The 17,497-nt window shown below is 40.2% G+C and overlaps 2 protein-coding genes across 2 annotated transcripts; both read right to left on the reverse strand.

Moving 5' to 3' along the window:
• Window positions 1-6,655: 6,655 nt before the first annotated feature.
• Window positions 6,656-7,651, reverse strand: LOC131813010 (olfactory receptor 1N2). The gene has a single exon (XM_059143092.1). The coding sequence runs from the start codon at window positions 7,607-7,609 to the stop codon at window positions 6,656-6,658; it is 954 nt and encodes a 317-aa protein (XP_058999075.1). The 5' UTR covers window positions 7,610-7,651.
• Window positions 7,652-13,078: 5,427 nt separating this feature from the next.
• LOC131812727 (olfactory receptor 1J4) lies at window positions 13,079-14,020 on the reverse strand. Its single transcript, XM_059142585.1, has one exon. It carries the CDS (start codon window positions 14,018-14,020, stop codon window positions 13,079-13,081), a length of 942 nt encoding a protein of 313 aa, XP_058998568.1.
• Window positions 14,021-17,497: the final 3,477 nt, after the last annotated feature.

Here is a 17,497-nt window from a genome sequence, read left to right on the forward strand (position 1 = left end):
GCATGGGGAGTATATTTGAGGGTACTGCCCAGTGGCACTCCAGAGGGTTTATAGCAATGCATACCCCCATTTGTAGCCTAAGGAGGTTTTAGTTCTACATCTTCTGTAAGACTCAGATTGTTAATCTTTTAAATGTTCACAATGCTGGTGGGTGTGTAATAGTATCTTATTGTGGTTTTCAATTTGGGTTTCTTTTATATCATCTGAATTTGAACACCATTTAATATGTACATTTTTCATTTGGAAATCTTCTTGTGTGAAGTAGCTATTCAAATCACGTGCTTATTTTTCTATTGCATTTTCTTTCTTTTCTCTTGTTGATTTGAAGGATCTTTCCTGTATTCTGAATTTGATTTATTTGTTAAAGATAGATGGATAGATAAGGAGAGAGGAAAAGCAAGAAGGAGGGAGTGAGAGAGAGAATCTTCTACTCTGTGTGTTGCCCTTCCACTGTCTAAATGGAATAAATGATATATTTTGATGAATAACAAATCATAAATGTAATATACTTTAGCTATCTGTTTGTTCCTTGATGATGAGTAATCTTTGTATTTTGTGTTAATCTGGCCAAATATATAAAAATATTCTATGTTATTTCCAAAATGCTCTTGTCTTTTACCTTATATATAGTTAGATCTATTATTATCCCTCTGGAAGTAATTTTTTTAATACTGAGAGTTATAATTCATCTTTCTTCCATAAAGACACACAGTTCCTTTAGTGTCATTTGTTGGAAAGGCCATCCTTTCTTCACTGCATATCACTTTCACTCACTGTAAGGTCACCTTTGCTCCCTCTGTGTGTGTATATGAATAGCCACACATACAAGTCTTTGTGTGACATTTTTGTTTGTCTTGGCTAAGTACTTAGGAGTGGAATTGTTGGGTCAAGTGTATCTTTAACTTTATGATAAACTGCCAAACTGTTGCCCAGAATGGCTCAACAGTTGCATTACTACCAGCATGTATGAGAATTCCACTCTCTAACGTCCTCACCAGCTGTTGTTGGAACTTAAGGCATTCTAGTGGGTTCATCACCATATGTTCTAGTGGCTTTCATTTCCATTTGTCTAATGACCAATGATGTGGAGTGTCTTTACACATGCTGATTTGCTATGTATCTTCTTTCATGAAATACCTGTTTAATTCTTTTACATGTACTTTTATAAATAATTAGGTTGCTTGTCCTCTGTATATATTCTGGATTCTAGTCTTTATAAGAAATACAAATTCTATAAAGAACTTATCAAACTCAACACCCAAAGAACAAATAATCCAATCAAGCATTCAGCAGAAGACATGAACAGATATTTCTGCAAAGAAGATATCCAGATGCCCAACAGACACATGAAAAAGTGCTCAGCATCACTTGGCATCAGGGAAATACAAATCAAAACCACAATAGGATACCATCTCACACCAGTCAGAATGGCTGAAAATTGGCTAAAACGAGTCAAGAAATGACAGATGTTGGTGAGGATGCAGAGAAAGGGGAACCCTCTTACATTGTTGATGGAAATGCAGACTTAGAGCATGATCTTTAGTTTGACTATTGAAATATTTACCCTTTTCCTGGGAATTCCTTTTCCATATTTTTTGTGAGTGCTCTTGGCATGTTATGGTCTTTAGCACCAATCCATATGCCCTGAAAACTCTAATATCTAAATATTAAATATCTCGGTACTAAATATCAGTACTCAGTACTAAATATCTCAGAACTTTGTTCCTCTGCCTTGACAATAGAAGAATGTAAATTACTGCAGATCAGACATATCAATTTAGGGGAAGAGAAAAGTTGTTCTTCAATATTTTTATTTTTTTCTTTTCTTTTTAAATTTATTTTTTATTTATTTTCAGCATAACAGTATTCATTATTTTTGCACCACACCCAGTGCTCCATGCAATCTGTGCCCTCTCTAATACCCACCACCTGGTTCCCCCAACCTCCCACCCCCCTGCCACTTCAAACCCCTCAGATTGTTTTTCAGAGTCCATTTTTTTATTAATAAATATTTGAGAAATAATCAGCTGGCACTCTCCATCCAATCTGACCTTGTTCTGCTCTACCTTCCTATATTTCAAAAGCTGGAAAGAAGAAAGGAATACTTTTCCCAGACTCCTTTGCAGGTCAGTTCCTAGATATGAATTTAGTTCTATTGAATAGATGCACTTATGTGAAATTTGGAATATTGAAATGAGATGAAGGGCATTTGTTTGTTGTTGTTGTTTGTTTTTGTTTTTGCCTTTTCTACTGACAGATGCATTAATGGAGCATTTTTTCAATAGCAGAATTTCAGTGTCCAATCAGTAGTTACATAATGCTGAGAGGCAGTTACATTGAGAATATTAACTGGATCCCACTTTTCTGGGTCCAGCCATCAAGTTAGTTGATATCAAGAGGTAGTTTTGATGTTGATTCCCATTATTTGGGTCACAGCTGCACTGATATTCTCTTGAATTCAATAGTTCCAGTGGCAACCTTCTAATTCCCCACCTTCTTGATTACATAAGAGATGGTAGTACTTCACATTGGTCACATTATTAGTTCTTTTTTTTTAAAGATTTTATTTATTTATTTGATGGACAGAGATCACAAGTAGGCAGAGAGGCAGGTAGAGAGGGAAGGGGAAGCAGACTCCCTGCTGAGCAGAGAGCACGATGTGGGGCTCAATCCCAGGACCACGGGGTCATGACCTGATCCAAAGGCAGAAGCTTTAACCCACTGAGCCGCCCAGGCGCCCCTAATTACTGTTCTTAAGATTATTCCTGAAGACATCCTAGAGACATTCTATAAAACTGAATGACTTTGTAAGGACCCAATTTCCTAAATTAACTTAATTTCTGCTTAAAATACCAAAGTGGTTTCTTATTGCTACCCTGAACCTTGATTAATAAAATAGATAATGAAATGTAGACTTAATGCTGGAATAATTATGATGTCAGGCCCCTTATGCTTGTGTAGTTAGACAGGAAACTTTTCAGTGCCAAATGAAAACATCACAACTGATTTCTAATACAGATGGAATAATTACTTTTATTTTTTTAAGTACTTCATTTTCTTTAAAAAGCACCCTACTTTCCCTTGTAGCAGAATACAGATGGTTGGTGGTTCAACTTCATGATTTTTTCACAGTACATGGTGCAAAAGTGATATGCATTCAGTACAAACAGTACTTTGAATTTTGATCTTTTCCTGGGCTAGCAATATGTGGCACATATCATGATGCTCTCTTGGGATGCCAGCAGCAGCATCTCCCAGTCAGCCATGTGATCAACAGGGGAAACAGCCCATACACTTGGAACCATTCCATCCCATAGCACCATCCTCCTTTTCATTTTCAGTATACTATTCAATAAAGTACATAAGATATTTAACACTTTGTCATAAATAAACTTTGTGTTAGATGATTTGCCCAACTGTAGACTAAGCTAAGTGTTCTGAGCATGTTTAAGGTAGGCTGGGCTGAGCTATGATGCTCAGTAGGTGAGGTGAGGTGTATTAAATGAATTTTCCACTTAGGATATTTTCAACTTACAACGGTCTTATCAGGACACAGCCCCAGTGTATGTCATGGAAAACCTGTTTACATTATTCTATGTTAAAAATGTGTTATCAAATAACTGGAAAGTCCACACACTATCCATTGTACTGATATAGTATAATTTAATTAACCAAGCTGCAGTTGTTGAAATTTGGGTGGTTTCTGTTTCTCTTATGACTAACATCATTATTTATAAATTCTTAACAATACTGTTGTACTATTTCCTTGAAAAGAGTAGGTCATAAGGTACAAATATTTTTGTGCTCATAATATTTATTATGAACTTATTTCCTGGAAATCTATGCCAATTTATACTTTCAGTAGCACTTGAGAATATCTCCTTTATCTGCTTTTATACACCATCAATTATTGTCATTTAAAAACCCAATTATTTTAAACCCAGTATTTTAAAGTATAAATGTGGCATGGTGTTATTTCCAAAAGTCTTTCCATTATTATTCTGTACTATATGAAGGACTATTTCCATTCTTAGAATTTTATTAGTTGTAATTAGCTATCTATATCCCAGAAGATATAGTGGAATTCTTGGATATGTCATTAAAGTCTCTAAATTTTTGTATACAAAAGAAACACTTTTACTAGTTAACACATATTAAAGTTTGATTAAAATGACAGGTGACACATATGTAACTTCTAGGAAAAAAGTAAAGCACCAGTGACTATTTAAATTTATGGGGTCTCGATTTACAGTATGTATGCAGGCTTCCTTTCCAATTCATTCACTTTGCCTGAACAGTATCCCTCTTTATCTTCTGAGTCAGTTGTATTTGAAAATGGGGAAAGGAGAAGCCGGTAGGGTGTACCCACCCTATATTTAGCTATGCTCCTGCATCTAAAATTTCTGGACTCAGAAATACCTTCAGAAATATCCTATCCATTTGAGATCCATTTGTTTTAAAAAGATCACCTTCCAAAATGTGAATGGTCCTCTGAAAGAATGAACCTTACTTACAAATTGAGTGCCTGTCTTTTAAGGGATATAATCATGTTTGGCTCAGTGCTTCAGGAATGGGAGTTTGATCTGGGGTAGTCTATTAATGCAGGGCAGGAAGCAGACTGAATAGATGGTGAACAGCATGGTGAACCTGGATGACAGGAGGACAGAGGTGGGAATATTCCAGGGAGGAAATTGGTCCAGAAAAAGGGGGCTTACTGACAAACACAAAACTTGCTCTTTTAAGCTTTGCTTTCTTACTGGAAATTGCGGTAGTAGATTGCTGTAGTCAGAGCCAAGTAACCTACTTCAAGGCCAGGAGGCTCTAGTCTGGTTTGCCTGGCTGTCATGTTCTTCCTACCTCTTCTATCCAAGAAGAAAGGACAGAGGGGAGAAGGGATGATGGTCAAAGGGAAACATACACAGGTGCAGTCTTCTTCCTTCATGATCTTCCTTTCAAAGCAAGATCTATTGTACGAGACATCAAAAAGTCACACCCTCCCTTTTTAAAAAGAATTATTTATTTATTTTAGAGAGAGAAAGTGGGGTGGAGGGGCAGAGGGAGAGGGAGAGCATGGAACCTGACATGGGGCTCAAACTCATGACCCTGAGATCATCACCCCAGCCAAAACCAAGAATTGGATGCTCAAAAGACTGGGCTACTCAGGCAATTCATACACCCTCCTTTTTTAACAAAAAAAAAAAAAAAAAAAAAAAAAAAAGCAAGCTTGATCCAGGCAGCATTGGGCCCCAGGCTCAGTGGGGAGTTTGCTTGAGATTCTATCTCACCCTCTGCCCCTCCCCCACCTCACTCTCTCTTCTTAAAATAAATAAATAAGTCTTTTGGAAAAAAAATAAAAATAAAAACTTGATCCAGGATGAACTTGACCTTGAAACTTTGGAGAGCTCTGTTTGGGGGTACTTCTTTATCTCTCTGGAGTGACTTGCTAGTCATTAGAATATTTTTGTGCCAGCCCTCAAATTTCATTTCCTGCCTCCAAAAACATCTATATTGGGAACATTTTTATCTAGAATTTTCAAAACATTTAAATATTTAAAAAATAGTAAACTGATGGAGAGGAGAAGGGAGTTGAGGGAAATTGGAAGGGGAGGTGAACCATGAGAGACTATGGACTCTGAAAAACAATCTGAGGGTTTTGAAGGGGCGGGGGTTGGGAGGTTGGGGGAACCAGGTGGTGGGTATTATAGAGGGTATGGTTTGCATGGAGCACTCGATGTGGTGCAAAAATAATGAATACTGTTATGATGAAAAATAAATAAATAAATAAATAAATAATAAAATAGTAACCTGTAATCCGACTGCAAAAAAATAATCTTTGTTAAGCTTGTGACTTCTTGGAACACCCATTTCTACCAGACTAACTTTCTTCAAATTATTGCTCTAAAATTTCCAGCACACTTGATTTATGGTTTTGTATTTGTATTTTGATTTTTTTATGAAAAAATTCAGAGGATAAATCATGTACTTAGTAGAAAATTGGCACACAGTAGGCACACATAAATATCGACTCTGTTTCCTCTAGAATAAGAGAAAGGAGTGTTCTTAAGTTAAAGAAATAAAATATTATGGAAATTATATATTAATTTAATTCTTTACTTCTTATCATGATCATTCAGTATTTGTCATGATCTCCACAATGTGGTGTGGTAAAAAGAGGATGGGTATTGGAATCAAGCTTACCTGGTTTGGGGAAGCTGTTTACATTCTGACTCACACTTTTCACAATCCTACTTCAAAGAACTGTTATGAAGAACAGTAAGGAACCTGATAGATACTCAGTACATGTTTGTATTCTTATCCCTTTACCTTGTGCCATAGAACACAAGGGGAGGGTTACTTGGCTCTAGAACATGAATCATATCCCTTAGTCCACTCTGGCTAATAATCTGGTTTTAGAGGTGAGGAAGGGGGAATGGTGTCCTGCCCTTAGTGATGGATGCTTCACTGGGATCAAGAGAGAGAGAGTGAGACAGAAGTTCTCATTCTAGAGTCAAGTAAAGGAGTGGAACTCTCCTTTTCATTACATTCCTAACCCTGAGTTAGTGATAATCTTCCTCTAAAAATCAGTCAGAATGGTGGAATCACTGAAATAATGAAGGGCAGGGATTGATTGGAATACCAGGATCAGGCATCCCTGTCATGGTAAGAGGAACATTTTTCCATTACCAAATAGTTTACCCAAGGCCTCCTTCATGTCTCTGTTCCTCAAGCTGTAGATGAATGGGTTTAACATGGGGATAATCACCATGTAGAGAATGGCAGCCCTACTTTCACTCTCTGCCGAGTGAGTTGATGGAGGAAGTAAATAAACACCCATCAGAGACCCATAGAAGAGCAGGACCACTGTGAGGTGGGAACCACAGGTAGAGAAGGCTTTCCATCGCCCTCCAGGAGTTGAGATGCCAAACACAGCCCAGGAAATGCGGCCATAGGAGAGGACAATCAACATGAGGGGAGCAGTGAGGAACATTAGGCCCATGGTGATGATCATCAGCTCATTAATGCGAGTGTCTGAGCAGGCAAGCTTCAGCAGAGCACTGGGATCACAGTAAAAGTGAGGGATGGCCTTGTGGGCACAGAAGGCCACACGGGTCAGCAGCAGTGTGTGCATCAGTGCAGGGCAGTTGGTTAGCATCCAGCACATGACCAGCATTAGTACACAGAGTTGGGGACTCATAGCTGTGCTGTAATGGAGTGGCTGGCAGATGGCCACATAGCGGTCGTATGCCATCACAGCCAGCAGGCAGTTGTCAAGGCCACCAAACATAAGGAGGAAATACAGCTGTGCAAGGCACCCAGAATAAGAGATGGTCCGACTCTGGGTATGAATGTTGGCCAGCATTTTGGGGACTGAAGCAGAAGTGAAACAGGCATCAGTTAATGATAGATTGGCTAGGAAAAAGTACATGGGAGTATGAAGGTGTGGGCTAGAGCTTATGGCCAGGATGATAAGCAGGTTCCCTGTCATGGTGACCAGGTACATGCCCAGGAAGATGCCAAATAGGAGTCGTTGCTCCTCTGGCTTCTCAGAGAGTCCCAGAAGGAGGAAGTCTGAAACAGCTGTTTGGTTCACTTGGCTTGGTTTTCCCATCCTTTGTAGTTCTTCTTATCTGTTCAGATAAAGCCCTTCCATATGTTAGTATTTAATTACTAGATCAGTCACAGATGTGTATCTGTGTAGCCAGAACTATATGGGAAGGGGGGGGGGGGAAATACATGGACCTTGCCAATGAGAATTGGGATGAAAGAAAACACCCATGGAACACTGGAAGGCAAGACAATACCCATACCCATACAAATGCAAATTTTGCTTTTTGTGTTACAGTAGGGTCCAGAGAAGAGATTAGTTTGGCCAGAGAAGTCAGTATGGGCTATAGCAGGAGGTAAGAATTGAGCATAATCTTGAAGGCAAGATTGGAAAAGTCATTTATGTTTACCAGTTGGAAAGGAAATAGATGATTTCCCTTGCTGCCTCTCCCCCAAAACACACACACACACACACACACACACACACACACACACACACACACACATAGACAAAACAGCCTCCTCTCTACTTGCCTTCCCCAATCTCTAGAAATTGACCACACCATTCAGCTCCCATCCCTGTGCCCTTCCTTAAATGGCGGCACGGGGTATATAAGCTGGGGGCAGTGAGCGTCTGTGATATCCCATCCTCCCCATCCATCACTAGGACCTTCCCCTCCCTAAACAGGGAGGAGGCTGCATCTGCCTCCATCACTCTCTCTCCTTTGTCCTCATCACCCCTTCTGCTTATTTGCTCTAGGAGCTTATACTTCAGTTGTCCTGGCCTCTTGTCATGACCCCTATTTGTCGAGACTGGTTAAATACCAGACACCTTCATGGTTTTGTCTTTACTCTTCACGAGGCTACAAAGTAGGTATCCTTGACAACCTTGTAAATGGTAAAACTGAGCTTCAGAGATATTTGGTGTGCTCAGATAACTAGTAAATGATATTCAAACACAGGTGTGTCTCTAGATCCTGTGCCTTCACCCCTGCAATTGCACCACATCTCCCTGATATTTCCTCAGGGGAAGGAAGGTGAAAGGAGCGAGGCTCTGGTTCCTTGGGTTTGAAAGTAGCTACTCTGTTCTTCTGCTCTCCTAGGGTTTGGAGGGAGCTGGTGTGAGAGGGCATTTGATAGTGGCCTTGTCGAAACTGGGACCTTAGAAGCTTCTGTGAACATTTAATCCTCTGTTCTTTGGTTCATAGAAAAGCTTGTGATCCTAGGCAGAGACTTAGCTCATATCTACCCAGGAAACTTGTGCTTAGCTGTTGGGTTATGAACAGAGGGTGGTGTGTGTGTGTGTGTGTGTGTGTGTGTGGTCCCTTCCAGATTCTCACCTGTGAGACCTTGAGTCAGTGTCAGGCATCTTCAGATTTTCCATTTCTCTCTCTTGGTTTGATAATTCACAATGAGGAAGTGCTGGGACCTTTCAGACTCAGTCAGTGAAGATGGGTTCTGTTGAGTCTGGGGTTCACTAGGAACACGGAGTGTATGATAAATTTTGACTCCCCTAGGCCTGAAAAGACAAGAATCTTTGTCAGGGTTTTAAAGGCTCCTGGAACACCATTTCCCAAAGTGCTTATTAGAGCCAACTTCAGTGTCATCGTGCAGCCTGTCCTCCAGCCAACTCTGGCTAGGTCTTGGGGGAACAGAAAGAGGGCATCTCTTTCCCAGGGGTTAAGCTCATATGTGGATCTCAGGAGAGTGATTCTGAGACCTCTTTCTGGGATACAGTGCACTTCAGCCTGAGCGGCAGGCCTCCTAGGAACTCATGCTTATGTACTAGACAGTTTAATGCCTGTTCCATACCCTAGGTAGAACTGGATTGAGGGAGATGTCAGGAGTATAAATTATAATGTGACTATTTCTGCTGGTGATTTTCCTAAACAGAGTAATCCTAGCATGAAACAAACCCCTTAAGTCCTAAACTCTCAGTGAAATGAGGCAGCCTATATAGAGCAAGACAGCCATAATGCCTGATACAGAGCAACTGCTAAAAATGTTACATCTGCTGGATTTTTATGAATACTATTGAATTAATCCTGTTATTAATATTATTGAACACTTTCATTACACAATCTCAGTGATACTCACAGCAAGCTTAGGACACAGAAACTATTCTTATTCCCATTTTATAGGTGAGAAAACTGAGGTCCAGGGAGAACAATGACTTGACCAAGGTCATACAACTACTAAATGCAGGGGACAGAATTCCACCCTAGATTTGCATGACCCCTAGAGTCTATGCTCTTAACCACCACACATTATCTTAGTGTCATTGCTGGTTTTAATCACTAACAATTTCTTATGTATAAAATAATGTTGTTCTACTTGCATGTCTTTGGTTACTAGTGAGATTGAATATTTGTTTCTCTGATTTTTAACCATGGCAATTATTCCTCAAATTATCCTGCTATTATAGGATATATTATATTAAAGGACATATTATATTATATGTCCTTTCATCTACTTGGATGCTTGTGCTTTTTGAAATGAATGTTAAAGACCAAACAAATGAAAACATTTTATTCTGGGTGTTTTTTTCTTTGCTTACCATTCCAACATGTATACAACTTTTTAAAAATTATTTTTGCAGTAAAAATCAACAGATATCAAGATAAAAATCTTCTGCACAACAAAGAAAACAGTCAGCAAAACTAAGAGGCAACCCACAGAATGGAAGAAGATATTTGCAAATGACATTACAGATGAAGGACTGGTATCCAAGATCTAGAAAGAATTTCTCAAACTCAACACCCCAAAAAACAAATAATCCTGTTGAGAAATGGTTTCACCTATTTTTGGAACATAAGGAAGAGCATGGAGGACATTAAGAGAAGGAAGGGAAAAATGAAGTAGGAGGGCAATGATGAATCATGAGAGACTGTGGACTCCAAGAAACAAACCGAGGGTTTTAGAAAGGAGGAGAGTGGGGGGCTGAGTTAGGCTGGTGATGGGTATTAAGGAGGGCACAGATTGCATAGAGAATTGGGTTTTATACACAAACAATGAATCTTGGAACACTACATCAAAAATTAATGACATTCTGTATGGTGACTAACATAACATAATTCAAAAAAAGAGAGAAAGAAATGGGCAGAAGACATGAACTGACACTTCTCCAAAGAAGACATACAAATGGCTAACAGACACATGAAGAATTATTCAACATCACTAGCCACCAGGAAAATACAAATCAAAACCACAATGAGATACCACCTTATACCAGTTAGGTGGCAAAAATTAACAAGGCAGGAAACAACAAATGTTGGTGAGCATGTGGAGAAAGGGGAACCCTCCTACACTGTTGGTGGGAATTCATACTGGTACAGCCACTCTGGAAAACAGTATGGAGTTTCCTCAATACATAAGGAATAGAGCTGCCCTACAACCTAACAATTGCACTACTAGGTATTTGCCCCAAAGATACAGATGTAGTGAAAAGAAAGGGCACCTGCACCCTAATGTTTATAGCAGCAATGTCCACAATAGTCAAACTGTGGAAGGAGCCAAGATGTCTTTCAATAGATGAATGGATAAAGAAGATGTGGTTCATATATACAATGCAATCCATTACTCAGCCATCAGAATGGATGAACACCTACCATTTGCATCAACATGGATGGAACTGGAGGAGATTACGCTGAGTAAAATAAGTCAAACAGAGAAGGACAATTATCATAGTTTCACTCATATTTGGAACATAAGAAATAGTGTGGAGGATGATAGGGGAAGGGAGGGAGAACTGAATGGGAAGATATCAGAGAGGGAGACAAACCATGAGAGACTCTGGACTCTGGGAAACAAATAGGGTTACAGAAGGGAAGGTTGGGAAGGATGGAGTAACCACATGATGGGTATTAAGAAGGGTATGTGCTGTTATGAGCACTGGGTGTTATATGCAACTAATAAATCACTGAACACTACATCTAAAACTAATAATGTACTATACAGTGGCTAATTGAACATAATAATATATACATGCATTAATATGTATACTATAAAAATATATAAAACTATATTGTTAAAAAAAATAAAAACACCAAGAGCCATCAATATGCTGCTTACAAGAGACTCATTTTAGACCCCAAAATACCTCCAGATTAAAAGCAAGAGGGTAGGAATCATTTATTGTGCTATTGGACATCAAAAGAAAGCTGAAGTATCCATCCTTATATCAGACAAACTAGATTTTAAATCAACTGATGTAACAAGAGAGGAAGAAGGGCACTATATCACAGCTTTGTAGTAAAGCTTGAAATCCGGTAACGTGATGCCGCCAGTTTTATTTTTGTTTTTCAACATTTCCTTAGTGATTTGGGGTCTCTTCTGATTCCATACAAATTTTTGGATTATTTGCTCCAGCTCTTTGAAGAATACCAGTGGAATTTTGATTGGAATGGCTTTAAAAATATAGATTGCTCTATTTTTAATTTCTTGAGGAATCTCCACACTGTTCTCCAAAGTGACTGCACCAACTTGCATTCCCACCAACAGTGTAAGAGGGTTCCCCTTTCTCCACATCCCCTCCAACACATCCACTTATTTGTGGAGCATAACAAATAGCACGGAGGACAAGGGGAGTTACAGAGGAGAAGGGAGTTGAGGGAAATTGGTAGGGGAGGTGAACCATGAGAGACTATGCACTCTGAAAAAGAATCTGGGGGTTTTGAAGGGGCGGAGGGTGGGAGTTTGGGGGAACCAGGTGGTGGGTATTGGAGAGGGCACGGATTGCATGGAGCACTGGGTGTGTGCAAAAACAATGAATACTGTTACGCTGAAAATAAATTTAAAAAAAAGATGACTATAGATAACAATACTGTGTTGTGTACTTGATGTTTGCTATGAGAATAGGTCTTATATCTCCTCACCACACACACAATGATAAAATAAAATGATAACTATGTAGATGTGTTAGATATATTAATTAGCTTGATTGCAGTGATCATTTCACAACATGTACATATCAAAACATCAAGTTGTATACTTTAAATACATATAACATTTATACATAAACTATACTTAAATAAAGCCATTTAAGCGGGTGCCTGGGTGGCTCAATGGGTTAAACCTCTGCCTTCAGCTCAGGTCATGATCTCAGGGTCCTGGGATCGAGCCCCACATCAGGCTCTCTGCTCAGCGGGGAGCCTGCTTCCTCCTCTATCTCTGCCTGCCTCTGTCTACTTGTGATCTCTGTCAAATAAATAAATAAAATCTTTACAAAAAGCCATTTTTGAAAAAAAGCCATTTAAGAAAAGAACTAGTAAATTCCCAGAGGAGAGGAGAGACATAAATTCTATTAGCTATGTGATATCACAATCTAATAGAAAAGAACAATAATCAGTACTGTCAACTCAGGATTCACAGTTCATACTAAAGGACTGGTAGGAAAAGAGACAATAACTGTAACAGAATGTAATTGAAGTTATCAAATATTTACTGAGCACTTATTCTATACTGGCCTCAGGATTAGGAGTCTAACATCTGAAGATACATGAATACATACGTCTGTTATAAAGATGAGGAGATATCACTGACATAAGACTTTTGCCCTGTTGAAGAGTTTCACCAGGGCCCCCTTCATGTCTCTGTTCCTTAGGCTATAAATGAAAGGATTAAGCAATGGAGTTACCACTGTGTACATTACAGAGGCAATTATGTTCTTTTCACTGGAACTGCTGGATGAGGGGAAAAAATAAAGCCCAATAATTGTCCCATAATATAAAGATACCACAGAGAGGTGGGAGCCACATGTGGACAAGGCTTTGAAGACCCCTCTGGCAGATGGAACCTTCAGAATGGTGGCTCCAATGTGGCCATAAGAGATCAAAATGCATATTAGTGGGAGGGTAATGACTGCCACTCCCACTGTGAAAATGACCAGCTCATTAAGTGATGTGTCTGAGCAGGAGAGCTTGAGCAGGACACCAAGGTCACAGAAGAAATGGGGGATGCTGTTGTCAGCACAAAAGGACAGTTGGGCTAAGAGAAGGGTGTGAGACAGGGCACTGGCACAGGAGAGGATCCAGGATACAGCTACTAGCAAGATACATACCCCTCCTCTCATGATGGTGGCATAATGGAGGGGGTGACAGATAGCCACATACCGATCATACGCCATTGAGGTGAGAAGGAAATTGTCCAGATCAGTAAAAAATATGAAAAAATACATCTGTGTTACACACCCTGCATAGAGGATGGATTGATCCTGGGTATGCATGTTTATCAACATCTTAGGGACAGTGACAGATGAGAAAGATACATCCGTGAAGGCCAAGTGGCTGAGGAAGTAGTACATGGGCGTGTGGAGGCGAGAGTCCAGCCTGATGAGCAGGATGATGAGCAGGTTCCCCAGCACCGTGGTCAGATACATTCCCAGGAACAGGGTGAAGAACACACCCTGCTGCTCTGGACGGATGGGGAGTCCCAGGAGGAAGAACTCGGACACGCTGCTCTGATTCTCCAGCCTCATGCTTCTCTTGTTAAGGGTGGAGCTTCATGTCTGAGTGCCATGTGGTATATTAGAAAAATAATCCAATTAGAAATAGATTCACATTCTGACAATACCACCTCATGTTTGTGAGTTCTGGGTAAGTGACCCACTTTGAGTCTCAATTTTCTTATCTCCAAATCTGAGACATGACTATGAGCCTCAGTCATGAGAAAATAGCGAATATCAAGAAGATAACATTAGTGAAGCACCACCTGCAGATAGTTGGCTCAAATCAGTGTCAGTTTCCTGCCCTCTATTTCATGAGACTCCTTTATTTCTCCCTTTGGGCTGCTCACTCCCCTCAACAGGTCAATACTGAGTAGGGTTCAGGTGCCACAAAGCCACTTCCTTGTGGGATTAAGATCTGATATAGGCAAAGGTCATATACATCAATGATGAAGTTGGGAATACAGATGAAGTCCAACCACATCCTGCCTGGTAAAGAATGACACCTCTAATAGCCCACTGTTTTGGACTTCTCCCATTTTCTCTCCATTCTGCCTGGTTTCCCTCATGCTTTATAATTAGGATTACTTCTTCCTAAACTAGTAAACTAACCTAGTCTATGGGATTTGAGATTTTAATAAAAATCCCATGGATAAAATTTGGTCATGTATCTATCTCCCTCTCTCTTCCTCTCTCTCTCTCCCTCTCTCTCTCTGCATAAACCTTTTATAAAGATCACATATGAACTCTCACTCCACAACATCCAGCCTTCTGGCCAATAGTACTTCAACCACAGCTTACCAATAACTGATATTTCTTTGACACTCAGGCTGTGTGCTGTAGAGGGCAAAGCATGGGCTTTGTAATCAGACAGAATGGGTTAAAATCACCTTTCTGCTATTTGTCAGATCATGTCTTTGGGCAAGGCATTGCACCTCTTGGAGCCTCAAGTTTTCCTCTCTAAAACAAGGATACTAGTCCCTGAATCAAAAAGAGTTAAATAAGGTAATGCATGTAAAACACCTCACTCCTAGGAGGCATCCTACAAGAAGTGATATTGCTCCTATTAAGTATAAAATGCAAAGAACTCTAGTGAAAAAACTCAGGGTCTTATCTTCAGTGGAACCCAGAAAAATGTAACTGGGGCTAGTATCCAAGATCTATAAAGAACTTCTCAAACTCAACACCCAAAAAACTAGTAATCCAGTCAAGTAATAGGCAGAAGACATGAACAGACATTTCTCCAAAGAAGACATGTAAATGGCCATTGTAAATGGCCAACAGACACATGAAAAAAATGCTCCACATCACTTGGCATCAGGGAAATTCAAATCAAAACCATATTGAGATACCACCATATACCAGTTAGAATGGCTAAAATTAACAAGACAGGAAACAAGAAATGTTGTATGGATGCAGAGAAAGGGGAACCCTCACTGTTGGTGGGAATGCAAGCTGGTATGGCCACTCTGGAAAACAGTATGGAGTTTCCTCAAGAAGTTAAAAATAGAGCTACCCTATGACCCAGAAACTGCATTACTAGGTATTTACCCCAAAGATAAAAATGTAGTGCAAAGAAGGGTCACCTACACCCCAGTGTTTATAACAACAATCTCCACAATAGCCAAATTGTGCAAAGAGCTAAGAAGTCCCTCACTGGATGAATGGATAAAGAAGATATTGTGTCTGTGGTAATAATATTCCACACACTAGACTATCACTCAGCCATCAGAAAGGATGAATACTTACCATTTACATCGATGTGGATGGAACTGGAGGTTATTATGCTGAGCAAAATAAGTCAATCAGAGAAAGACAATTATCATAATGTTTTCACTCATGTGGAATAGAGAACAGGGTCTGCAAAGGACCATAGGGAAAGGAGGGGAAAACAGAATGGCAAGTTGTCAGAGAGGGAGAAAAATCATGAGAAACTCTTAAGTATAGTGAACAAACTGAAGGTTGCCGGAGGGGCAGTAGGTGGGAGGATGGGGTAATTGGGTGATGAGCATTAAGGGGGGCACATGATGTGATGAGCACTGGGTGTTATACGCAACTGATAGATTATTGAACACTACCTCTGAAACTAATGATGTACTATTGGTTGGCAATTGAATTTAAAGTAGAAAAAATATACCTTCGGGGCACCTGGATGGCTCAGTGGGTTAAAGCCTCCACCTTTGGCTCAGGTCATGATTTCAGGGTCCTGGGATCCGGCCCTACATCGGGCTCTCTGCTCAGTGGGGAGCCTGCTTCCTCCTCTCTCTCTGCCTACTTGTGATCTCTGTCTGTCAAATAAATAAATAAAATCTTTTAAAAAATACCTTCAAGATAAAAATAAAAGAAAGAATAATCTTCCCTGGGCCCAAGGCTTGATGCTTTCTATGAAGGTATGAGACTATATTAGGGAATTCAGGCAGGAAATCATAAAACAGAATCTAAAAGACCTGTAATATAGGTACTATGTAAAGCAAAAAAAGGAACCAAAGCTCTCTAAGTAGAAGTTGTCTTTCAAATATACTTTCAGGTGGAATCAACGATGCTGTCTAAAGGGGAGGGAGTGATCAGGGACTTTGAAGAGGAGCATTGGAAAGGTCTGGTTGACAGTGCCTGCAGTAAGAGCAGCTAGGAACCAAGCCACACTAACACTAACCAACTGAGAACTAGGATTTTGACATCTAAGACTTGAATAATGAGATGCGGCCCCCAGCCTGGATCTGGTGATATGCCTACTAATTGTATGCCGCCAGCTGGCTCTCTTCCTCATCTCCCCAAGGTTTAGCGTTTAAGGTCTGAGAGTCAGTGGCCAGTGGTGAGTGTGGTATCCTTCTGTTTATGAACTAGTAATAAGAAGTGACTTCAGGGAGAGCATAGAGAAGTGATGAACGTGCACACACACACACACACACACACGCCTGCTCCTAATGAAGGATACTCAGTCCTGCTCTGAACTTCATGTACAAGTCATCTAGCTCCTGGGAGTATGGATTTGGTTTCTCAGCTTCTTGTCAGCACACCCAGGGGCCAGATTCAGCCTACAACTTCTGTGATCCTAAACCTCTCACTGACACAGAGAAAAGTCATGAGCCTGGAGCTTATGACTTCTTATCCTTCTTAAATCACCTGCTTCAGAAATGGAGATGGGAAGACTCCATTGACCCACCAGGGAAAGAGCCCCAGGAGACAGGACACCAAGCTCTAGGTTAGAGACCTGCATTGAACTAGGATTAATTGCTCAGTTCTCTTCTCTCTCCCTCCAGTACAGATGCCCTAGGGCAATGTCCCTAAACTTCAATGTTCAGCAGAACCTCCTGGGAGTTCGTTAAAGATGCACATCCCAGCCCCACCTCCAGAGATACTCATGCATGAGATCTGGAGACAGCTAATTTCGAGGCAGGTGGTTCTAAGGGAAGACTTTGAGAAACACCATCCTTAGGAAGAATATTAGAGTGTGAGGCCAAAATGAGATGCTGAAAGGTCCCTTTACTGGCCCTTGCTTGCCAGATTTCT

This window comes from Mustela lutreola, chromosome 12, assembly GCF_030435805.1.
Source record: "Mustela lutreola isolate mMusLut2 chromosome 12, mMusLut2.pri, whole genome shotgun sequence".
Taxonomy (NCBI): Eukaryota; Metazoa; Chordata; class Mammalia; order Carnivora; family Mustelidae; genus Mustela; species Mustela lutreola.